This window comes from Polyodon spathula, chromosome 36, assembly GCF_017654505.1.
Source record: "Polyodon spathula isolate WHYD16114869_AA chromosome 36, ASM1765450v1, whole genome shotgun sequence".
Taxonomy (NCBI): domain Eukaryota; kingdom Metazoa; phylum Chordata; class Actinopteri; order Acipenseriformes; family Polyodontidae; genus Polyodon; species Polyodon spathula.
The window spans coordinates 5,793,717-5,818,716 of NC_054569.1; the positions used below are offsets into that span (position 1 = coordinate 5,793,717).

At 44.4% G+C, this 25,000-nt stretch overlaps 2 protein-coding genes across 2 annotated transcripts; both read right to left on the reverse strand.

Moving 5' to 3' along the window:
• Positions 1 to 7,080: 7,080 nt before the first annotated feature.
• Positions 7,081 to 11,929, reverse strand: LOC121304073 (GTPase IMAP family member 7-like). Its single transcript, XM_041235043.1, has 3 exons — positions 11,636 to 11,929; positions 9,632 to 9,729; positions 7,081 to 9,373 (listed from the first exon to the last, which is right to left on the reverse strand). The coding sequence occupies exons 1-3, from the start codon at positions 11,722 to 11,724 to the stop codon at positions 8,487 to 8,489; spliced, it is 1,074 nt and encodes a 357-aa protein (XP_041090977.1). The 5' UTR covers positions 11,725 to 11,929; the 3' UTR covers positions 7,081 to 8,486.
• Positions 11,930 to 14,377: 2,448 nt separating this feature from the next.
• On the reverse strand, positions 14,378 to 22,784 carry LOC121303972 (E3 ubiquitin-protein ligase TRIM47-like). The gene is made up of 6 exons (XM_041234875.1): positions 22,162 to 22,784; positions 18,617 to 18,703; positions 17,798 to 18,031; positions 17,224 to 17,377; positions 14,430 to 14,486; positions 14,378 to 14,385 (listed from the first exon to the last, which is right to left on the reverse strand). The coding sequence occupies exons 1-6, from the start codon at positions 22,738 to 22,740 to the stop codon at positions 14,378 to 14,380; spliced, it is 1,119 nt and encodes a 372-aa protein (XP_041090809.1). The 5' UTR covers positions 22,741 to 22,784.
• Between the last annotated feature and the right edge of the window lie 2,216 nt (positions 22,785 to 25,000).

Sequence of the window (25,000 nt, forward strand, 5' to 3'; positions counted from 1 at the left end):
TTAAACAGGACGGTACGTGTGTGTTTATTATTTACAGTGCTTCAAAAAAACAATAAAACAAACAAAAAACAATAAACAAACAAAAGCCTAATTCCTAAATTACTAACTATACAAGTAGGTTTCTCTAACTAACAGTCCGGGCAGCTAAGCTGCTTCACAGCTCCAAAACACCAGGACTCTCAAGTCCTACCTTGCACAAAGACTCAGTTCTAACAGCTCACAGCTCACAGCTCACAGCCCACAGCTCACAGCTCACAGCCCACAGCACACAGCTCACAGCTCACAGCACACAGCTCACAGCTCACAGCCCACAGCACACAGCTCACAGCCCACAGCTCACAGCACACAGCTCACAGCACACAGCTCACAGCTCACAGCTCACAGCTCACAGCTCACAGCTCACAGCCCACAGCTCACAGCTCACAGCTCACAGCCCACAGCCCACAGCTCACAGCTCACAGCCCACAGCTCACAGCCCACAGCTCACAGCCCACAGCTCACAGCACACAGCTCACAGCCCACAGCTCACAGCACACAGCCCACAGCTCACAGCTCACAGCTCACAGCCCACAGCACACAGCCCACAGCTCATAGCTTTGGACTCTTTGACTAATGCATGTTATTAGATGAACAATTATTATTATCATAATGCTTCAAAAACACTGGAGCCGCACTCTGTCCAAGGAGCTGAACCCGGAAGAGCAGCCAGTAATATACTGAAATATATACTAAATATATCCTGAAAGCACCGAAGCCATATTCTCACCCAAGTACTTGGAGTATACCACGTTTATATTTCAAATCGGCAATTATTTTTACCCCTGTTTTCTCCCAGTTTGGAATATCCATTGTTTTTAAGACCATTGAGTCTCAACCCCTGTAGAGAAGTACACAAGTCCTTCGAAACGGACGCTGTCAGGCCGCCTGCTTTCCTTCACTCTGCAAGTCAACAGTGAAGCCAACCGGGCGTGTTGCATCGGAGGAAACACATTCCCGCCTCACAGCCCAGCCGGCCACCGTAGGAGTCTCTGGTGCGGAGTGACACAAGGATTACCTGTGCCAGGTCTGTTGTGAAGGGCACTATATTAAATAAAGATCTGTAACACTCATTGCGTTAGTATATTCAATAGTAACTAAACATGTACAAAGAACAATTTACATAAGTAGGCTGTAAAGCTCTTGAATAAATATTTAATTTATACTGTAGAAATTACTACATTGTTATTATACATTTTTGTATTACAGTGCATCAGTAAATTACATATATAATGTTGTGAAAAAACAAAAATATTAATAAGGGAGGGAAGAGGAACAAAAAACTGAGCCAAGTCTTCCCTTCTTCAGCGAGTATAAAGAGTTTATCAGTTTAATTGAATAGTGTCCTCTGTATTTAGGCACTAAGACAGAAGACCTGGACAAACAAAAATACCACTCTGCTTTCCGCTACGCAATTCAACAGCATTAGTGTATGCTGGCGTCAACACCAGAGATTCACCTTCAGCGATCTTCAACTCAGCCTCTAATACAGAGTGATGTAGTGGAGAGGCAGTCTCGAAAAGCTGGCTGAGTTTCAAGACAACCGTAATGATATTTATACATATTGTAAACTGTCATTCCTAAGCAGATGTTTAGGTCAGTGAAAAGCACTTATTGGACCCCTGACTGAAAAAGCCTTCAGCCTCTTGTTCCCTGTTGAAGGGTGGTCGTACGCCGATATGTAAATTGTTGATTTAGGTATTGACACTAGTACTTTGACGCTAGTCTCACAAACCTTTCTCCTTCTTGTTTAAGTCTGGATCTTTGCCAGATGTTGTCTGCACAAGATGTTTGTTTTCTCTATATTGGATCTTCCCCACATTGAACTCAGGAAGTAACCAAACCATCTCCAAGGTCCAGTGACGTCTCATCATCATGTGGTTCAAATATCCTTCCATTCTTCAGTAGAAACTAAATAAATCTCTACAGCTGTGTAGTATATGGGATTCTCTGGTCAGAATGTTAGCAGGTCAGCTTGGCTTCACAATTCACATATAGTCACATTAAACCTTTAATTTCACATGTTTCAACATATAGTATACAGCACATCTAAACTGATGAGAATCCATTTAGAAATTAAACTACTTCAACAATACGCCTTTTCTAACATCTCCTGTCTGTGTGATTTCTCTTAACTTTACAGGAAATGTATTTACAGTGAGAGTAATTGAAAGCAAGTCATACTTTCTACAGTCACTTCATACTTAGACATAGCTTTTCAGAGTTCAGCATGAGGGGAATGGTGCAGTTTCCTCCTCATCAGTGTTCCCATGTTCTCATCACTGTGTTTTGTGCAGTTTCCTCCTCATCAGTGTTCCCATGTTCTCATCACTGTGTTTTGTGCAGTTTCTCATCAGTGTTCCCATGTTCTCATCACTGTGTTTTGTGCAGTTTCCTCATCAGTGTTCCCATGTTCTCATCACTGTGTTTTGTGATTCCCTTTCACCTCAAATCATTAATTCCAATGTACCTCCTAATGCTGTTCCCAGTGCAGCTCCTATAAACATTCCTGCCGCAGCTGCTAATGGGTCTGATACTGCTCCAGCTGCTAATGGGTCTGATACTGCTGCAGCTGCTAATGGGTCTGATACTGCTGCAGCTGCTAATGGGTCTGATACTGCCGCAGCTGCTAATGGGTCTGATACTGCTGCAGCTGCTAATGGGTCTGATACTGCCGCAGCTGCTAATGGGTCTGATACTGCTGCAGCTGCTAATGGGTCTGATACTGCTGCAGCTGCTAATGGGTCTGATACTGCCGCAGCTGCTAATGGGTCTGATACTGCCGCAGCTGCTAATGGGTCTGATACTGCCGCAGCTGCTAATGGGTCTGATACTGCCGCAGCTGCTAATGGGTCTGATACTGCTCCAGCTGCTAATGGGTCTGATACTGCTCCAGCTGCTAATGGGTCTGATACTGCCGCAGCTGCTAATGGGTCTGATACTGCCGCAGCTGCTAATGGGTCTGATACTGCTGCAGCTCACTCTGCTCTTCTCTGGGAGGTGCAGGGCATCCCCCTCCCTCTCAGTCTGCTCTTCTCTGGGTCTGGGTATCCCCCTCCCTCTCACTCTGCTCTTCTCTGGGAGGTGCAGGGTATCCCCCTCCCTCTCACTCTGCTCTTCTCTGGGAGGTGCCTGGGTATCCCCCTCCCTCTCACTCTGCTCTTGGGTCTGATGCTGCCGCCCCTCCCTCTCACTCTGCTCTTCTCTGGGAGGTGCCTGGGTATCCCCCTCCCTCTCACTCTGCTCTTCTCTGGGAGGTGCCTGGGTATCCCCCTCCCTCTCACTCTGCTCTTCTCTGGGAGGTGCAGGGTATCCCCCTCCCTCTCACTCTGCTCTTCTCTGGGAGGTGCCTGGGTATCCCCCTCCCTCTCAGTCTGCTCTTCTCTGGGAGGTGCTAATGGGTATCCCCCTCCAGCTGCTCTTGGGTCTGATCTGCTCTGGGAGGTGCCTGGGTCTCCCCCTCCCTCTCACTCTGCTCTTCTCTGGGAGGTGCCTGGGCTGCTAATCCCTCTCATACTGCTCTTCTCTGGGAGGTGCCTGGGTATCCCCCTCCCTCTCAGCTGCTCTTCTCTGGGAGGTCTGGGTATCCCCCTCCCTCTCACTCTGCTCTTCTCTGGGAGGTGCCTGGGTATCCCCCTCCCTCTCAGCTGCTCTTCTCTGGGAGGTGCCTGCTCTTCTCTGGGAGGTATATCCCCCTCCCTCTCACTCTGCTCTTCTCTGGGAGGTGCCTGGGTATCCCCCTCCCTCTCACTCTGCTCTTCTCTGGGAGGTGCCGGGTATCCCCCTCCCTCTCACTCTGCTCTTCTCTGGGAGGTGCCTGGGTATCCCCCTCCCTCTCACTCTGCTCTTCTCTGGGAGGTGCCTGGGTATCCCCCTCCCTCTCACTCTGCTCTTCTCTGGGAGGTGCCTGGGTATCCCCCTCCCTCTCACTCTGCTCTTCTCTGGGAGGTGCCTGGGTATCCCCCTCCCTCTCACTCTGCTCTTCTCTGGGAGGTGCCTGGGTATCCCCCTCCCTCTCACTCTGCTCTTCTCTGGGAGGTGCCTGGGTATCCCCCTCCCTCTCACTCTGCTCTTCTCTGGGAGGTGCAGGGCATCCCCCTCCCTCTCACTCTGCTCTTCTCTGGGAGGTGCCTGGGTATCCCCCTCCCTCTCACTCTGCTCTTCTCTGGGAGGTGTGTGGGTATCCCCCTCCCTCTCACTCTGCTCTTCTCTGGCAGGTGCATGGCATCCCCCTCCCTCTCACACTGCTCTTCTCTGAGGAGAGGTATGTGTTTGCATATGCGCCAATGTACATATAATATAAACGTGTAGAACAAGCAAAACTTTATGTAAATATGTTAGAATGTATTCCAGCATTGTTGCGTTGCTAACGAATTGATTGTGATGAAATAGTAATTTGTTAAGAGTTTTTTTACCGAGTGCTGCAATGTTAGGCTGGCTAGTTTCAGTGCATGCTAGCAGGGTGTCTGTAGCTTCCCACGTGTAAGCACTCGCTCGCTTTACTTTTCCTCATGTCAGGTGTGCTCTGCGTGCAACATAGAGAAGCTCATCACCACTCATTCCATTGTATTCACTGCATTTATTTCATCTAATTTAGGTGTGTTAATCTACAGTTGTATTGTTGTTTATTGCATTTATGTGGCTGAGTTGCCATTATTTACATTGTAGCCGGTGGTCTTTTAATGTAATGTGTTTGACACAAAAAAGGTATTTATTTTTATAATCTAGAGCTTTTATCTGAACTATATATTTTATTTATAAATATATTATCATTTCTTATTGTTTTATTAGGGGCAATTCCTTTGTCATAGTTTCCTTTTAAAATGTTAAATCTTTGCAGCAGGAATATATATTTTTCTATAAACTGTAAGCATGTTATTAGTTTTGAGTAATGGTCAGTGAAGTAGCTGTATTACTGTATTATCAATTGAATGCAGCTCAGTCTGTCTTTGGCTCTACTGAGGAGAGAATAAAAGATCAGAAACCAGCAACCAGTGTCGGGAGTCCTGTTCATTATCCATACACCAGAACACAACGCAGAATCACAGTCAGACGGGCTACAGAGGGAAGGGATACAAACAGGAGAGTGTAAATAGTAATGGTCATGAAAATATTTATAATTGAGAACTTACCAGTATTGATAGAATGGTGTATATGTATCGCGAACATACGTCCATCGTTTTATGAATATGGCCCAAAGTCGCTTGGTTAGAACAGATGCGTTTCTTAAAAGTACATTTTTTTTAACCTGCATGATTAGCATCTCATCTGGTCTCATTTATTTTTTTACACAAATTTCAGTCCGTCTCTGATGATTTGGAAGCAGCATTTTAATAATATTAAAAAATATGAAATTTAAAAAAAACATGGAATGAAAATAAAATAACAAAAAAAGTTTAATATAAAATAATTTCTGATTTGGAAACTGGTCTTACATGAATCGGACATGCTGTAAATTGACCAAAATCTCAAATTTAAACCAGAATATTGTATTTTTTTCATTCATGTTTAAACTTTAAATGTTTGTTTAAATTTTAAATCAACCCACAGCCCGATAATAATAATAACAATAATAACAATAATAATAATAATAATAATAATAATAATAATAATAATAATAATAAGGTTTATTTTCTGAGGTCATAATTTTCTTAAACATATTTGAATTCAATTGTGCTGAGCTCACAGAAGTGTATTAAATAAACACAAGTAAATAGTCACAAGTTTTCTTTTTAAACACCCAAGGCTTGTTAATTAATTCCCTGTAATGTACATTTCCAAAGCAGGCTGGATGCCAGGGGAAAAGAACACTTTTCAGACAGGATCTGTGGCTGTGCAGAATCTGTCCTGAAGAGGGCAGCCAAGACAAGCATTATACAGCAACACTGAGCAAGAGCGACACACACACAGGCTGAGTGCAGCCTCGTTTCTGGATCTGCAGCCCTGCCCAGCACAGCCTGCCTCCATGTCTCTGGAGCTGCAGCCCAGCCCAGCACAGCCTGCCTCCATGTCTCGAGCGCAGCCCTGCCCAGCACAGCCTGCCTCCATGTCTCGAGTGCAGCCTCGTCTCTGGAGCTGCAGCCCTGCCCAGCACAGCCTGTCTCCATGTCTCGAGTGCAGCCCTGCCCAGCACAGCCTGCCTCCATGTCTCCAGTGCAGCCCAGCCCAGCACAGCCTGCCTCCATGTCTCCAGTGCAGCCTCGTCTCTGGAGCTGCAGCCCTGCCCAGCACGGCCTGCCTCCATGTCTCGAGCGCAGCCCTGCCCAGCACAGCCTGCCTCCATGTCTCGAGTGCAGCCTCGTCTCTGGAGCTGCAGCCCTGCCCAGCACAGCCTGTCTCCATGTCTCGAGTGCAGCCCTGCCCAGCACATTCTGCCTCCATGTCTCCAGTGCAGCCCAGCCCAGCACAGCCTGCCTCCATGTCTCCAGTGCAGCCTCGTCTCTGGAGCTGCAGCCCTGCCCAGCACAGCCTGCCTCCATGTCTCGAGTGCAGCCCTGCCCAGCACAGCCTGCCTCCGTGCCTCTGTTTTGGAAGCAGATCTTAACAATCGATAACTTAACAATTTTGTTGACAGAAAGGGTGGTGAACCACTGGAGCAGGTTATCAGATGTGTTATTGAAGCTGAAACACTCTGATCTTTCAAGAAGAGCCTGGATGCTGTCAAACAGGATCATATAACCCCTCTCAGTTATTTAGCTAGTCTGCCCAGTGTAAGAGCAATCTGGCTAGCCGTGGATTCCCAGAGGTTGTATTTCCCCTAACAATCTGTTAGGGGGTTTGCTTTTCCTCTCTGAGTGTCAACACTGGATCACACGAGTAGCAAAAGAGCAAACCAGCAGCGGACAGCCAAGTAACCTTTCTTTGTCCTGATACAGGGTTGTAATAAAATAAAAACAAAATGACATATCGAGAAAAAATACATATGTATTATTAGTGTTTCAACAAACTTCCCTAGTTTGAATAGATCTGGACATTGTCAGAGAAGTGATTGAGTACTTGTACAATCTTCATACAATCGAGTCTGGGCTGCATCTACAGTAACTGGAGCATTATTGGAGCTGATAGGGAAAGGATTAACTGGTGTGATGTGGTGTGAACCAACTGTATCTATTCTGAGCTCTTACAACATGATTCAATAGGAAATAACAACCTTGCACGGTGATCACTCAAACCAGATTGAACTAACTGCTTGTGTATTGATTTGTTTATTGATATGATTATATGATGTCATTCAAAAGTGCAACTCCTTACAGGATTATATGGAATAACTTAATATGATACATGGGAAAATGACAGACAGACGGACAATCAGGGTATACAGACAGAGAGACACCTTCATTACATTAACATACTAAATAATGTTTCACCACAATTTAACCAAAAAGAGCCTTTATATCCCTTGCACCTAAAATCATTTAAAAACTAAACCATGTTAATACCAAGGGGCTGATTCCAGGATGGGTGCAGAATGCACTGTGGCCGCAATGCAACCGTATTGCAGTAAAAAACACTGTAAAAACTGTGACTTTATAGCCAATAAAAATGTAAGAATAGTGTTAACCTGACATTGCACCCGCATTCGAATCTCCACTCTGCCATCGTTAAACTATTTAAATAATGCTGAAATTAATTCAAATGAAGAAAAGAGCATGGAACTGGGTGGGGATCTGGAATACCAAGCAGAGCAAACATTCTAATGAGATGTCAGGATGGTTGCCTTGCACTGTGGCAATCGGTGCACCTCTCAAAAAAATGACGCCTCCTGATAGGAGGTGCACAGTATTGCAGAATCATACAGCTGTAGTACAAAATCACCTTCAGAGGAAGCAGCACATCAATCAGTGAGCAGCCTACAAATACAAAGTTCAAAAACATTGTTCACATTTAGGGTGTTTCTCTGCTGCTGGGAAAAACAAACTGAATAACCCAATGCAGTCAGCACTCGTAGGCTAGATCCTCAGTATTATAACTGCAGTTCTTAATATTCAATACTTCGCATTGGTTTTAAGATGACATAGGGCGCAGTTCTTGGCCGCAAAGCAATCTGGATTTTACGGCCACATTTTTTTTGCACTGCACCTATCCTGGAATCAGCCCCCAAGTTTCATCAAACTAGATGTGCCTTAGAATCATCACATTATCAAGAAAGTGGGCAAAATACACTATCTGTAGTCCAGTGCATTCTGTAGTCCAGTGCATTCTGTAGTCCAGTGCATTCTGTAGTCCAGTGCATTCTGTAGTCCAGTGCATTCTGTAGTCTAGTGCATTCTGTAGCCCAGTGCATTCTGTAGTCCAGTGCATTCTGTAGCCCAGTGCATTCTGTAGTCCAGTGCATTCTGTAGTCTAGTGCATTCTGTAGTCCAGTGCATTCTGTAGTCCAGTGCATTCTGTAGTCCAGTGCATTCTGTAGTCCAGTGCATTCTGTAGCCCAGTGCATTCTGCAGCGCTGTTTACTGTATAACACATTTCTGTTTCGTTTTGTCCAGTCTTCCTTGAGACATGGTCCTGCTGAACATCAGATAGGTTTGAAACTTCACCTCTAGATTTCTCTTCATCTCCATTGATTTCAACTTCCGTGACTCCTTGAGACACTTTGCTTTCAACTTCTCTTGTTTCTTGCTCAGCTTTGTGTTGTCCTTCACGGTTAAATTGTCTTCTGTTAATTCATGCAATTCAGCAGCTGCCTGATACATCTCATTGGTGTAGTAGCTCCCTGCATTGGCCTCCATCATTGTGTCTATTTTCTCAAAGAGCTGTCTCACTTGGGCGTGATCTCCTGTTTTGTTGTCAAAGGAGTGATACCTGTTCCCACAGCGCTCCACAAGCTGCTGGAGCTCCTCATCGCGTTCCAGAACCTCCTTGATCTTGCCACCTCTCAGCTGGTCCCAGAGTGTGAAAAGCACAATCGTGTTGCTCATGAATTCCTCACCAAAGACTTCCTGGAACACCTCCACTGCTTCTTTGTCTTCTTCAGTCAGTCCTCCTGGATGTATGACCAGGAGAAAAACATGAGGTCCCGGAGAAGACAGAAAGATGAACTTTACCATCTCTGATAGAATTTCATCACTGGAGCGGCTCCGGTCAAGCATGCCAGACGTGTCAATGAGAGAGATCCGTCTCCCATCGATTACAGCTTCCCTCTTCACACACTTCTTCCTCACATCACCCATTCTTCCCAGTGAAGTTTTACATTCAAACTCCTCGCTTCCCAGGATTGTGTTTCCTGAAGCACTCTTCCCTACTTCAGGCTTCCCCAGCAGCACGATCCTCAAATCAGAGTCACTCCTTGAAGTCTGTCTGTCAGTTCCGGGAGGCTTTTCATAATAAGTGTCTTCATCTGCAAAAGAAACAAGAGTCATTGTTGAATCCCTGCTCCTGGAAATAAGTGTGTGTGTGTGCGTGTGCGTGTGCGTGTGCGTGTGTGTGCGTTTGTCTGTTAACATCTCAGACGAAGATATGGGTAAGCTAATTGAATGATTGATGACCAATTTTCTTCTGTATTGTGCTCACTGTATTAATACTATTTTGACTGATTGATTGATATATGCTCATCAATTTGCTGCTTGAGTAGGAGGACCATGTTAATTCTTCTCACCTGCTTCTGATTCTGAAATGTTTTGTTCAGCTGCTACATAGTTAGCAGGAAACAGCCCAGCCCCTCTGTCAGTCTCTCCAAACCACCAGCCAGGGTCACTGTGGAGTGAAAACCATTGTACTTCTCACTGAGTTTGTTAAGGGGGACGGGGGGATTTCAAAAAGCCATTCTCATTGTGGGCTTGCCAAGTGTGAAAGCAGATACAACTGTAATTGTGCAATTCACAATGAATTGCAATGACCAGGTACTGCAGTGGCAACACCAGCACACCTGTGCAATTGCAATTGGTATTGTTATTATATCCCAGAACTATTCAAGTTCAGCTCAGTTATACTCGTTGTCATTAGTTTGTTTATAACTTTTATAGACCCAATTTATATTTAAAAAGTTATTCATAAGAACATAAGAACATAAGAAAGTTTACAAACGAGAGGAGGCCATTCGGCCCATCTTGCTCGTTTGGTTGTTAGTAGCTTATTGATCCCAAAATCTCATCAAGCAGCTTCTTGAAGGATCCCAGGGTGTCAGCTTCAACAACATTACTGGGGAGTTGATTCCAGACCCTCACAATTCTCTGTGTAAAAAAGTGTCTCCTATTTTCTGTTCTGAATGCCCCTTTTTCTAAACTCCATTTGTGACCCCTGGTCCTTGTTTCTTTTTTCAGGCTGAAAAAGTCCCTTGGGTCGACACTGTCAATACCTTTTAGAATTTTGAATGCTTGAATTAGGTCGCCACGTAGTCTTCTTTGTTCAAGACTGAACAGATTCAATTCTTTTAGCCTGTCTGCATATGACATGCCTTTTAAGCCCGGAATAATTCTGGTCGCTCTTCTTTGCACTCTTTCTAGAGCAGCAATATCTTTTTTATAGCGAGGTGACCAGAACTGAACACAATATTCAAGATGAGGTCTTACTAGTGCATTGTACAGTTTTAACATTACTTCCCTTGATTTAAATTCAACACTTTTCACAATGTATCCGAGCATCTTGTTAGCCTTTTTTATAGCTTCCCCACATTGCCTAGATGAAGACATTTCTGAGTCAACAAAAACTCCTAGGTCTTTTTCATAGATTCCTTCTCCAATTTCAATATCTCCCATATGATATTTATAATGTACATTTTTATTTCCTGCGTGCAGTACCTTACACTTTTCTCTATTAAATGTCATTTGCCATGTGTCTGCCCAGTTCTGAATCTTGTCTAGATCATTTTGAATGACCTTTGCTGCTGCAACAGTGTTTGCCACTCCTCCTACTTTTGTGTCGTCTGCAAATTTAACAAGTTTGCTTACTATACCAGAATCTAAATCATTAATGTAGATTAGGAATAGCAGAGGACCTAATACTGATCCCTGTGGTACACCGCTGGTTACCACACTCCTTTTTCTGTATTTGTACGTTATTATTATTATTATTATTATTATTATTATTATTATTATTATTAACAGATGCCATTATCAGGTGATTTATAACTGCATACAGTTACTATGGTTACCAGGTCAGTGTATCTATCTTGACCACGTGGTTGATTGTGTTTGTTCTATTAAAGATCTCACCAGTTTGTGAAGCACCACCCCCTAAATTAAATATTAATTCTATATATTTTAGGGGCTCCCAAAGTGGCGGAGGTTGCTAGTTCAAATCTGAGCTATGTCATCGCCGGCTGTGCCCAGGAGCTCCCAGGGGGGCGGTGCACAATTGGCCAAGCCCTGCCCCAGGCTGGGTGGGCTGAAGTCGGCTGGGTAATCCCTGTCTCACTGCGCACCAGCGACTCCTATGGGTGGTTCAGCACCTGCGAGCCAGCTGTGTTGCAATCGGATCTCCGTTAGTCCTTCGACAGGACAGGTCTGCTTAACTTCACTGCCGGCTTGCAGTGTGAATGAAAGCGGGCGGCTTGACAGTGCACATTTTTGCCTCTCAGGGTCATAAAAAGAACTGCCCATTCCAAACTGGGGAGGAAAGGGGGATCAAATAATTGGCGATTCCAAATAAAAAAAAAACATACCTGTCATTTTTAACTGTGATGATTTCTCCCATTTTAAAGGACAGTTCATCATCGGCCTCAGCATCGTAATCACAGAGAGCAAGAGCCATGAATGAATACACGTCACAATCCACCGGCAGCTTTGCAGGAACAGGGGGTGGACAGATCTGCACATCTTCATATATGTCTGGGAGAGAAACAGGACAGAGTAAACTTGGCCTACCATTGTCACCTTAGTGTAATACAGAGCCATTGCATTTTGTCTGTCAGCCTGTCTGCCTGCCACTGAAGATCATTAAAAGTCAGATACTGTGGCACAGTGGTTCCCAGCTCTTCATTTTGGTTGACAGCTGCATGCTGTTTTCATGCAAATCTGCTGGTTTATTTAGTATTAGACAAAGAGAAGTACAGCATGTAGTACTCTGCCCATACATATTAATAATATATCTTGAATTTATATATGTAAACATCGTATCACAACATAACAACACTGTGGGGCCCACTGAAGCGAACTACGATTCCCAGAAGACTCTGCGGGGTTAGCAAAAGCACCACTTTCCAGGAACTTCACGCTGAGATCGCAAGTCAAGATTTAGAAATAACATGGGGGGAGTGCCCATGAATCATCTGATGGCAACCCAACAGCAAAAACAAACATGGTGCAGAGTTCCTGTTAAGTTAACTCCACAGAGACTTCTGGAAATTGTAGTTTGGCTGATGGTAGGCGAGTATTGTTCCGTGGTGATGTCGTAGCTGTTATGGGCGTGCTCTGTGATTGTCGGCAGTATTGTTCAGCGTGGTGATTCGTAGCGCTGTTATGGGCGTGCTCTGTGATTGTCATGTATTGCAGCGTGGTGATGTCGTAGCGCTGTTATGGGCGTGCTCTGTGATTGTCAGCGTATTGTTCAGCGTATGGGCGTGCATCATGGTGCGTAGCGCTGTTATGGGCGTGCTCTGTGATTATCATCGCTGTATTGTTCGGCGTGGTGATGTCGTAGCGCTGTTATGGGTGATTGTCAGCGCTGTATTGCCGTAGAATGGGCTGCTCTGTGATTGTCCCATGAAGCGCTGTTATGGGCGTGCTCTGTGATTGTCAGCGCTGTATTGTTCACGTGGTGATGTCGTAGCGCTGTTATGGGCGTGCTCTGTGATTGTCGGCGCTGTATTGTTCAGCGTGGTGATGTCGTAGCGCTGTTATGGGCGTGCTCTGTGACTGTCATTGCTGTATTGTTCAGCGTGGTGATGTCGTAGCGCTGTTATGGGCGTGCTCTGTGATTGTCAGCGCTTCAGCGTGGTGATGTCGTAGCGCTGTTATGGGCGTGCTCTGTGATTGTCAGCGCTGTATTGTTCAGCGTGGTGATGTCGTAGCGCTGTTATGGGCGTGCTCTGTGATTGTCAGCGCTGTATTGTTCAGCGTGGTGATGTCGTAGCGCTGTTATGGGCGTGCTCTGTGATTGTCAGCGCTGTATTGTTCAGCGTGGTGATGTCGTAGCGCTGTTATGGGCGTGCTCTGTGATTGTCAGCGCTGTATTGTTCAGCGTGGTGATGTCGTAGCGCTGTTATGGGCGTGCTCTGTGATTGTCAGCGCTGTATTGTTCAGCGTGGTGATGTCGTAGCGCTGTTATGGGCGTGCTCTGTGATTGTCAGCGCTGTATTGTTCAGCTGGTGATTATCGTAGCGCTGTTATGGGCGTGCTCTGTGATTGTAGTCAGCGTGGTGATGTCGTAGCGCTGTTATGGGCGTGCTCTGTGATTGTCAGCGCTGTATTGTTCAGCGTGGTCAGCGCTGATTGTTCAGCGTGGTGATGTCGTAGCGCTGTTATGGGCGTGCTCTGTGATTGTCAGCGCTGTATTGTTCAGCGTGGTGATTATCGTAGCGCTGTTATGGGCGTGCTCTGTGATGGGCGTGCTCTGTGATTCGTCGCTGTTATGCGCTGTATTGTTCGGCGTGGTGATGTCGTAGCGCTGTTATGGGCGTGCTCTGTGATTGTCAGCGCTGTATTGTTCAGCGTGGTGATGTCGTAGCGCTGTTATGGGCGTGCTCTGTGATTGTCAGCGCTGTATTGTTCAGCGTGGTGATGTCGTAGCGCTGTTATGGGCGTGCTCTGTGATTGTCAGCGCTGTATTGTTCAGCGTGGTGATGTCGTAGCGCTGTTATGGGCGTGCTCTGTAATGGTCTGTAATGGTCTGTAATGGCCCCACAGTGATGTCAGAGCAGGTTTGGTCTTGCGGTGATGTCAAATAACTTGGAAATATTTGGAAAATGTAGGAACAACGTCTGCATTGTAAAGCTGTATATTTTTAATATATAAACCAGCACGTCTAGCAATTGTTATTTCTGATTTTTCTCAACTTAAAGACTCAAGTTTCGTCTCTGACACTCTCCGCCTAATAACCCTCGAGTGCGTCTTTTATAGTCTGTGGCTGGAGCCTTAATTACCTCATTTGATACAATAATTACCTTAAGGCTCCAGCCACATTCCCACGAGGGTATTAGGGAAGGGGTTTTAACCCCATCTCCATCGACCACACATTATAAGACCAGCTTTATCATCGGTCTCAAACAGTAAATAAGATGGATGGCCTCATCCACCTGCACAAAATACAATAATAATAATAATAATAATAATAATAATAATAATAATAAACATAAACATGCACAAATAAATAAATAAATACAAAGGCTTGGGCACTTTGCCACAGAACCATATAAGACCATGTATTACAAATATATAAAAAATGTGTTTCCTTTCCATAAGGGTGCTTAGGTCACTGGAGACAATGAGCAGAAATAAATCTTGAATTTGTTGACCTACCTTCTGAGTGCCGCCCCCTGTTGCCAGGTACCAGAGTGCACACTTCTGCTTCATTCACTGAATAATAAAAAATAGCATCTTTACATTCTGGAGCACTAAGGTATTCTCTTTGCACAAAGACAGGATCCAAACTTCTCACCGGCCATTCTCATTGGCTAGGCTGGAGGTGAAGGTCTGGAATCAAAGAGTCGGCCCATCTCTTCTGTTAGGAGGTATTACCATCATTTAAGCAATGTGGACATTTAAAGATCTATAACGCTCGCTAACTTTTCACATTAACACATCAGGAACACGTCTTTGAACGTTTATAAATGGCTTCTTTTGTTTATCTATGAATCCACAGACCAGTTCTGTGTCTAGAGGACTTGCAAGAGAAGACAATTCTTGTGTGTCTTGTTTGTAATATTTTTAAACAGATAGTATGGAATAAAATAGCTTCATTCATTGAATGTTTTTAAGACATGTGACTGAGGCAGCCTTGTCTGCAATCAGTACAGCGCTGTTTCAGTAAGAGTGTCACTGTTAAACTTCTTGATCACTGCAATCAGTACAGCGCTGTTTCAGTAAGGGTGTCACTGTTAAACTTCTTGATCACTGCAATCAGTACAGCGCTGTTTCAGTAAGGGTGTCACTGTTAAACTTCTTGATCACTCCAATCAGTACAGCGCTGTTTCAGTAAGGGTGTCACTGTTAAACTTCTTGATCACTCTGCAATCAGTACAGCGCTGTTTCAGTAAGGGTGTCACTGTTAAACTTCTTGATCACTGCAATCAGTACAGCTCTGTTTCAGTAAGGGTGTCACTGTTAAACTTCTTGATCACTGCAATCAGTACAGCGCTGTTTCAGTAAGGGTGTCACTGTTAAACTTCTTGATCACTCTGCAATCAGTACAGCGCTGTTTCAGTAAGGGTGTCACTGTTAAACTTCTTGATCACTCTACAATCAGTACAGCGCTGTTTCAGTAAGGGTGTCACTGTTAAACTTCTTGATCACTGCAATCAGTACAGCGCTGTTTCAGTAAGGGTGTCACTGTTAAACTTCTTGATCACTGCAATCAGTACAGCGCTGTTTCAGTAAGGGTGTCACTGTTAAACTTCTTGATCACTGCAATCAGTACAGCGCTGTTTCAGTAAGGGTGTTACTATTCAGATCAGTAGTGTCTTGAGACTCTGACTAGTGGGGAGGCTAAACAACCAAATCCAAAGCAGCCTGCAGCCCTTAATACCACATTAACACAGAGACCGGCTGTGGCAGAGCAGAGCTCTGCCCTTTTTAAATTGGCAGGGATGGGGTTAATTTCCCCTACCTGCCTGGGTTTATTATGTTCAGGTGGCTGGGGTTGATTAGGTCAATTAACGATCAATCAGCGCCCAGCCACCTGACATAAAATGAGGCCTCTGCTTCTCATTTAGAGGAGGGAGCTGAGGAAGCAGGTTGGTGTTTGTGTGTGATTTGTGATTTGTGATTTGTGATTTGTGAATCCAGTGAAGGCAGTGCCCAGCCTGGAAACCTTTATTTTTGTGAGTTTTGTTTTTGTATTGCTTTATTTGTGTTTAAATCCCTTTATTTTGCCCTTGTGCACGTTTATTTTGAGTTATTTATAATAAAATTAGTATTTTTTTTTAACTGTAGTCTGTCTCTGGGCCTCTTTCCACTCGCCAGCCTGCCACAGTGGCCAATAATGAAAACAAATGATTTAAAGCAGTAGCCGTGACGCTGAACACATGAAAAGAGTTTCCTTTAACAAATAAAGAAGCCAGATCCGCTGTAACACAGGCAGCCTAGTATAAACGCATGAACGAGCAGAATGCTTACTGCCGCATGTGATGTGTATCAAGCTCCACACAGGCAGTTTATTCATCCAAACGATTGATATTCTTAACATATACAGCAAAACCCAAAGGAACAGAGTGAAGCGCGGACCAAGCCAGAGTACTACAAAAAAAGAGCTGTGTCTCTCAGTGTATCACGCTTTTTTTTTTAATGACACACACGCATACTGTATCTTCCCGACTCCGCCCCCGTCAGCGATCACCAATCCCGGACAGGCATTACCTGAACCCACCCCTCTATGTAATACACGTCAGTTTAAGTCGAATTATGAGTGGTGGAGGCTAGCCTCTAAATGAGTTTTTCTTGCATCGTTTAGCCAATAAAAATAGAATAACAGTGGTGATTGACAGCTATAGAAGTCCATGAAATATACACAAGCCCAGCCTATTTAGAGACAGAAATGAGTCTCAAAGTGGGTGGGATTCTGTCATGTTAGCCAATAACAATGCAGTAGACATGGGAAGCATGACGCAACTTCAGAAACAGCCGAGAGTCAAATTGCAGACAACTGCGGCAAAGCTGCTTACTTACATCGGACTGTTATTTCAAAGTAAAATGTTTTCTTTTTTTTTTTTTTTTAATCTCGCAAAATTCCGTGCAGGCTTAGCCTGTCTAGCCTCTTATGAGGAGCCGCCACTGATTAAGATATTGAGCAACAGTACTGTACTTTAATCAGCTTCTGTCTGAGTTTTTGTTAGTTAAAGCAATTAGATATTTAAGTTAAATATTGCTAAGAAGTCTGTATGACCTACATGGGAATAACTAAACACAGTATATATTGTACAGCTACAGTACGGCCAACATGTTTATACCACTCTAGCATTATAATGGCTGATTTTTGAAGGTGAGGTATTGTAATTGAACTGTTATCCTGTTAAATATACTGTAATCATATACTGTGCTTTAACAAAATGATCTCCCCAAGATGCAACAGGATTCATGGCAATCAGTCTCACCCCACCTGCTTTGACAATGTTCTCCAGTTCTCCCTCACAGATTTCCCCAATGAGCTCTTTAATCCTAGACAGCGCATTGTTGGCAACAGTGGCAGGTGTCTCTGTATTGACAGTCAAGCTGGATAGGTCTCTACAATCCGGGGAGAGTGATTGAATGCCCTAGAACAGGAAATGGGACAAGGAATTGTCAGCAAGAGAATCACTGTTGATAAAAGAGGAGAGATTACCCTGCAGTTCCATGTTTATTAGTATGAGTCATAATGCCTTGCTTTTCGTTCTAATACTCCCCCATGCTTTACCACAGGTCTTAGAGGTAATAAACTCAGAGAATGAGCACTGCAGGTGTTTGGACCCTAACCTGAAACACAGCTGTGTGTGCTGTGCAGCTGACATGGTACACTACTGTGATGTTGTTACTCAATGCTTCAATTAGGGTGACATTTCGTTTAAGTGAAACAGAAAGTGGCTCAAAACACTGCTGAGAAAAAGCAAGGGTTAATTCAATTGAAGTTGAATTGATGTCTGTCTTAAACTGTCCCAGTTATGTACTAAACATGTTCTATCAAGCAGGGATGTTACCTGTATAAAATGGGTGTGATCTTCTGTCTCTGAAAGCTGTTTCAGCTCAGCGTTTCTCCTCCTCAGCTCAGCAATCTCCTGCTGCAGTTTCATCTTGAGTCCTTCAACCCGATTCACTGCTGCTTGGTTTTTGGCATCAACCTCCTTTGTCACCTCAGCCCAGAAAGTCTCAATGGATTGGATCAGCTCAGCTTTGATCTGTTGGTTTGCCTCCATGTCTCTCTGTTCAGAACTCTGAGGGACAGTTTTAGCATTTTTTTATGTTTATTGTAATGTTCCCAATTATTCTTCCTACTTTTTTTCTCCCCACATTCTAAGTTTTTAAATTTTTTTATTAATGTATTTATTTATACAGAAGATTAACCCATTGAGGAAAATCCAAAGCTCTGGAAATCCAATGATCAGGAAATCCAATGATCAGGAAATTCACAGATCTGGAAATCCAAAGATCAGAAAATCCAATGATCAGGAAATTCACAGATCTAGAAATCCAAAGATCAGGAAATCCAATGATCTGGAAATCCAAAATTCAGTTCAAAAGTCACACTGTCACTGAAGGAATGAAAGGTGTGTTTGGCACCCAGTTAGCCTAAACTTCTTTAAAAAATAAATGTAAGGACGTGGTAAAATAAAAAGCGGATAATAGAATTAAGCATATTAGAAAGCCCTTTCAGCTTCACAATTGTTTTGTGTGTGTCTTGTGCAAGAGCGAATCTGTCTGACTCATTTTGCAATGAGTACATTGGAATTCATTTTATGATAAACTTCTGATGCTAATAGCCAGAAGTACACAGAAGCAGCTGACAATGTAGCACCTACATTCATGGCCTCCAAAGCCTCTTTCAACTTCTCCGCTCTCTTCTGGATTTGCTTTTGAATTTCTGTCTGTAATTCTTCCAGCTGCTTCTGTGTAGAAACAAAGGAGAAGGAGACACAGTTATATTTCACAGGACACTGGAACTTTGATCAACAATAACGAGGATGTTTTCCAGTGCAAAAATATGTATGCTCTACATACCACTTAAATTCTCACCTGAAAGGAAAAGATTGGAGCAAACCTATAGACAGATGACGTGCATAGCTGCCTAATAGAAAATGAACTATGACTTCAATCCGGGCTCCCATATAAAGATGTACAGTAAGTCGGGGGTTCGGTAATGGCGGCCATTTTAGTAAAGGAAAACGCAAAATAAAACAAATGTCATTGCCTAACTCAATGCACCTACCCACACGAAAACAAAATATATTTAATATATTTTCATATTTTTATGAGATGGTTTATATGGTTCATATATTTAAAATATACAGCATTACATTCGATATATTGAATCTATATTTTAAATGTATAAAACATATATTTACTTTATATTTTATGTAACTTGAAAATATATTTGAATCTAATGAGGTGGATATTATGACAGATCCGAGGGGCGGGGATTGTGGTATAATAATGAGGTGGATATCTGCATGACTGATCAGAGGGGCGGGGACTGTGGTATAATAATGAGGTGGATAGCGGCATGACAGATCTGAGGGGCGGGGATTGTGGTATAATAATGAGGTGGATAGCGGCATGACAGATCCGAGGGGCGGGGATTGTGGTATAATAATGAGGTGGATAGCGGCATGACAGATCCGAGGGGCGGGGATTGTGGTATAATAATGAGGTGGATAGCTGCATGACAGATCCGAGGGGCGGGGATTGTGGTATAATAATGAGGGGGATAGCTGCATGACAGATCAGAGGGGCGGGGATTGTGGTATAATAATGAGGTGGATAGCGGCATGACAGATCCGAGGGGCGGGGATTGTGGTATAATAATGAGGTGGATAGCGGCATGACAGATCCGAGGGGCGGGGATTGTGGTATAATAATGAGGTGGATAGCTGCATGACAGATCCGAGGGGCGGGGATTGTGGTATAATAATAAGGTGATCCACGTCGAGCCAGAAGTTAGAGCTGGGGAACTGAAGCAGAGAGTAGAGAACCAAGCGGAACAGGAAAACCCCAACTGAACTTCCAGAGCGTACTTTATCTTTATTATCTCTATCAATCCTTGCAGTTCTAGAAGAAACTGCCACCCAACCCAAGTGACTTGTGGGTTTCTGTACTCCACAGGGTCGTGCTGCTCTATCGACTGTACTGGACGTGACACCCTGCCTCCCTGCTTCTACGCTTAACTCATACATAGACTAACTTAAAATAAAAATGACGATAAATCATTATTTATACTGTTTTTCTGGATTTAACCTGCCTGCATAACTAACTGTGCTACTCTCAAAGAGTTAATGAAATAAACATTGAAATTGGACTATAAACCTGCTCTGCTGCCCTTCAGTTTGGATTCTACTAACCACACCTTATGGTATTTCCCCACAGACATATATCAGTCTCTTTATCTGATTATACTTTACTATGTACTGTAAGGAAACAAAAAAGCACCTGGAATTCCAACATGACAAGGAAATAAATAACATGAAATCTTACAGAGTATAAACAACAAATACCTGGTATCTCCCTCTTATCAATGTGTTTCTCAAGGACTCAGCTGAGTCAGGCCAGAGAGAGAAGCAAAAATAGTGCAATAGAAAGTACACAGCTCTGAACTTGTTTAGATCAGTCACTGAACACATAGCATCCACAGAGGATATGATCCATTATTATTATTATTATTATTATTATTTCTTTGCAGACTCCCGGAGTGGCTTACAGTTGTATACAAAATAAAATACATGTCAAGAATTGCAGTACAATTAAGAGCAAGATACAAAATACAAAATGACTTCAGTCCCAATAAGAGCAAATACAAAACACAGTATGATTTGATATCAGGGCAGTTCAAGAGCAGATAGCAGTGCTGATAGCTACAGCAGGGTTAGATACGAGTGCAAGTGAAATACAAGATACTACAGACTGGGTTCAGTGCAGGATTAAATACAGTAAAATAGGGAGCGGATCAGTGCAAGTTAACGTGCATTAAAGGCAGAGTGCTGTATAGCCCGGAAAGGGAGAGTTGAGTTTTACAGGTGTTGTCTGAAGAGGTGTGTGTTGAGGAGGCGTCTGGTCAGGGACTGGGCAGTCCTGACATCCGTAGGAAGGTCATTCCATCACTTGGGTTGCTACCCAAGCCAGATGGCATTGGCAATAGTGAGAGGCTTGAGGCAGAGAGGAATGTTTAAAGCAGTGATCCTCCCGCTCCAGGGGTTCAGGAACCATATTAGCAATCAGCGCTACCCAAACAGCCACAGTGTAACACAAACACAGGCGAAGAATGGCAAACACATCCCACAGTGTGAGTTCATTATTTTAATTACCACCGTGCCACACTAGGCAATCATATTTATACAGTATGACAGGAAATATTTAGTTTTTAAAATAATTTCCTCACAGCAACGTGCCTGAGTATTATTATTATTATTATTAACTATAAATCAACCTGCACAGAGAAAGAGAGAGGCGCAGGAGACACTTCAAAGAGAAACTCGCTGCTCGAGTCTCAGTGTATCACTGGTTTAAACACACATTTAATACTTAATTAATAAAAAAAACAAGACCCATGCAATCCAGATCCCATTGCAGTCTCAAAAGGCACGTACAAATGGGTCTGGTTGGGTTCACTGTCAGGTTGCAGTGTGAAAGAAAGCAGGCAACTAGACAGCGCACATTTCAGAGGGCGTGTGCACTAGTCTTCGCCCCCGAGTCCCTGCGGGGGATGCAGTGGTGAGATGGGGTCTTAAAAAGGTTTGGCCATTCCAAACTGGGGTCAAATAATCGCAGATTCCATTTTTTTTTAAATGGCACGTACAAAAAGAAACGTTTTCAATCTGACTTTAAAAGATTCCAGAGTTTTAGCGTTTCTAATAGTAGAAGAGAATTCCAAAAACACATCACAGCAAAATTCCACCCTACTGAAGGTGATATTTTGATACCACCAGCAAGTCTGTGGTCTCAGATCTCAAAGAACAAGGTGGAACACAAGCTCCTGAGGAAGGAACGTCCTGATCTATGGAGGACTTTCTAAGCGATTGACCCCTACTCATCAGCCCTACAACAATGAACTCATAAACAATGAACAAATACCCGCAAGCCCCCGTGAAAAACTAAACAACACAAGAAAAACAACATACAGTACGCAGCCTCCATATCCACGTCTGCAAACTTGAAATCGGCTTGCAGAGGGAAAGAAAGCGGAGCACATTTCATTGGATGTATTTGCTTTCCTTCACCTCTACCAAGTTACTGCAACGGGTTGCAGCAGTCACACGGTCTTAAAAACAATTGGGCATTTCAAATTATGGAGAAACGGGTAAAATAATCCAAATGAATCAAATAAAATCACTATAAAGAGTTCACACATCCGTACCTGTTTGTCAGCTCTCTCCTTCTCAGCTGAGACTGTATCATGACCCCGGTGTCTCTCTTCAGTACACAGCCAGCAGATATAACTCTGATCGGTCCGGCAGAACACTTCCAAAGCCCTTTGGTGTTGCTGGCAGAGTTTCTCCTCCAGATTCTCAGTTGCATCGACCAGTCTGTGTTTCCTTAATGTGACAACCTCGCGGTGCGGCTTGATGTGAGTTTCACAGTAAGAGGCCAGGCACGTCAAACAGGATTTGACAGCTTTGAATTTCCTCCCAATACACAAATCACATGGCACATCTCCAGGCTCCGTTTCTACAGTACACCTCTCCTTCTGCTTTCGGAAGTTCTCTGCAATTTCAGCCAAGACCCTGTTAATGCTGAGATCAGGCTTCCTGTAATACCTTTTCTTACACAGTGGACATTTAATAGTATCACTCTGATCCCAGTATTGTCCAACACACTTTGAGCAGAAGCTGTGCCCACAAGGAGTGGAGGCGGGGTCGGTGAAAACAGCCAAACAAATCGGACAGATGATCTGGTCTTCTGAGACCTGACCGGTAGACACAGCTGCTGCTGCCATTTCAGAGAAGGAAATAAAACTAAAACAAACATCAAAACCAACGATCTCCCTTCAATGCAGGCATGAGTTAATGTGTTACTGACAGTAAAGAGACACATGACCCTCCGGGAAGTTCTCAAACAAGTCCAGGGAAGTTTGAGAGGTGCTTGTTTATTGGTTTATTTTTCTCAATTGTGTACAGCTATGGAGCAAATGAAATAACATTAAAAAAAAGAATATTCAAATGAATAAAGTAAAAAAAGTAGCTAATCCCTGTGTGACAGGCATGGCTTTGTGGTGATGTCACGCCAGAAGCAGGAACAAAAATATTTAAACACAAAACACACTTGCTCACAGAGCAAAATAAAGGATTTAAACATTAAACATATCTCAAAAAACTCCACACACACAAGTCAGGCTGGGCAGATCGCTTTCGCTGATCCTATGCTTATTTGTTTTTCTTTTCCTTTTTCTCCTCTCTCTCTCTCTCTCTGTGTTTTTAATGTGGATCCGCGCTGTAAAACAATAACAAAACACTGAAGGATGGCACAAATGAAACAAGGGGCGGAGGGGAGACCCAGTTTTAAAAATAAACAATCACGTGCCGGGCTCCTCGCCCTGTTACACCCTGTCAATCACGTGCCGGGCTCCTCGCCCTGTTACACCCTGTCAATCACGTGCCGGGCTCCTCGCCCTGTTACACCCTGTCAATCACGTGCCGGGCTCCTCGCCCTGTTACACCCTGTTACACCCTGTCAATCACGTGCCGGGCTCCTCGTCCTGTTACACCCTGCTCACTGCCGGGCTCCTGTGTACACCCTGTCAATCACGTGCCGGGCTCCTCGCCCTGTTACACCCTGTCAATCACGTGCCGGGCTCCTCGCCCTGTTACACCCTGCAGCTGCTAATGGGTCTGATACTGCTGCAGCTGCTAATGGGTCTGATACTGCTGCAGCTGCTAATGGGTCTGATACTGCTGCAGCTGCTAATGGGTCTGATACTGCCGCAGCTGCTAATGGGTCTGATACTGCCGCAGCTGCTAATGGGTCTGATACTGCTGCAGCTGCTAATGGGTCTGATACTGCTGCAGCTGCTAATGGGTCTGATACTGCTGCAGCTGCTAATGGGTCTGATACTGCTGCAGCTGCTAATGGGTCTGATACTGCTGCAGCTGCTAATGGGTCTGATACTGCTGCAGCTGCTAATGGGTCTGATACTGCCGCAGCTGCTAATGGGTCTGATACTGCTGCAGCTGCTAATGGGTCTGATACTGCTGCAGCTGCTAATGGGTCTGATACTGCTGCAGCTGCTGCCCCTACTGCTGCCCAAGACACTCCAATAAGTACTGACATCCTTATATATTCAATCCATTGTCTTTCTACTCTCCTCCCTTCTTTCTGCTCATTTAGCTCATTCCTTTTCTCCCCTGCTCTCTTCAGCTTCTGGAATCTCCTTCAGCAGTTTGCTCTTTTCACCCCCCCCCCCCCCCCACTCCCCCCCCCCCGTCTCACTCTGCTCTTCTCTGGGACCCCCCCCCCCCCCCCCCCCCCTCTCACTCTGCTCTTCTCTGGGAGGTGCCTGGGTATCCCCCTCCCTCTCACTCTGCTCTTCTCTGGGAGGTGCCTGGGTATCCCCCTCCCTCTCACTCTGCTCTTCTCTGGGAGGTGCCTGGGTATCCCCCTCCCTCTCACTCTGCTCTTCTCTGGGAGGTGCCTGGGTATCCCCCTCCCTCTCACTCTGCTCTTCTCTGGGAGGTGCCTGGGTATCTCCCTCCCTCTCACTCTGCTCTTCTCTGGGAGGTGCCTGGGTATCCCCCTCCCTCTCACTCTGCTCTTCTCTGGGAGGTGCCTGGGTATCCCCCTCCCTCTCACTCTGCTCTTCTCTGGGAGGTGCCTGGGTATCCCCCTCCCTCTCACTCTGCTCTTCTCTGGGAGGTGCCTGGGTATCCCCCTCCCTCTCACTCTGCTCTTCTCTGGGAGGTGCCTGGGTATCCCCCTCCCTCTCACTCTGCTCTTCTCTGGGAGGTGCCTGGGTATCCCCCTCCCTCTCACTCTGCTCTTCTCTGGGAGGTGCGTGGGTATCTGCACTGAGAGTCTCTCCTCTAGACACTGGACAAGATCAAAATAATATGTAATAGAGCACATTAGACCACCAGAAGATGCACATTTTGAAAATGTTGTGAATTTGTACCAAAACATTTTGCATTTTATTCATGATAAACACTGGACTGTAAACATTAATAAGAGCTGCTCAAGTGGTTCAAAACCTTTACCTGATAGAC

Excerpts from the sequence above, each read along its gene's own strand:
- LOC121303972 (XM_041234875.1), bottom strand. The coding sequence starts at position 22,740 with ATGGCAGCAGCAGCTGTGTCTACCGGTCAGGTCTCAGAAGACCAGATC. Across the intron at positions 18,032-18,616 it reads AGGCTTTGGAGGCCATGAAT|AGTTCTGAACAGAGAGACAT; the intron begins GTAGGTGCTACA and ends ACTGTCCCTCAG. Across the intron at positions 17,378-17,797 it reads ATCACACCCATTTTATACAG|GGCATTCAATCACTCTCCCC; the intron begins GTAACATCCCTG and ends TTCCTGTTCTAG.
- LOC121304073 (XM_041235043.1), bottom strand. The coding sequence starts at position 11,724 with ATGGCTCTTGCTCTCTGTGATTACGATGCTGAGGCCGATGATGAACTG. Across the intron at positions 9,730-11,635 it reads ATCACAGTTAAAAATGACAG|TGACCCTGGCTGGTGGTTTG; the intron begins GTATGTTTTTTT and ends TTCACTCCACAG. Across the intron at positions 9,374-9,631 it reads CATTTCAGAATCAGAAGCAG|ATGAAGACACTTATTATGAA; the intron begins GTGAGAAGAATT and ends TTTCTTTTGCAG.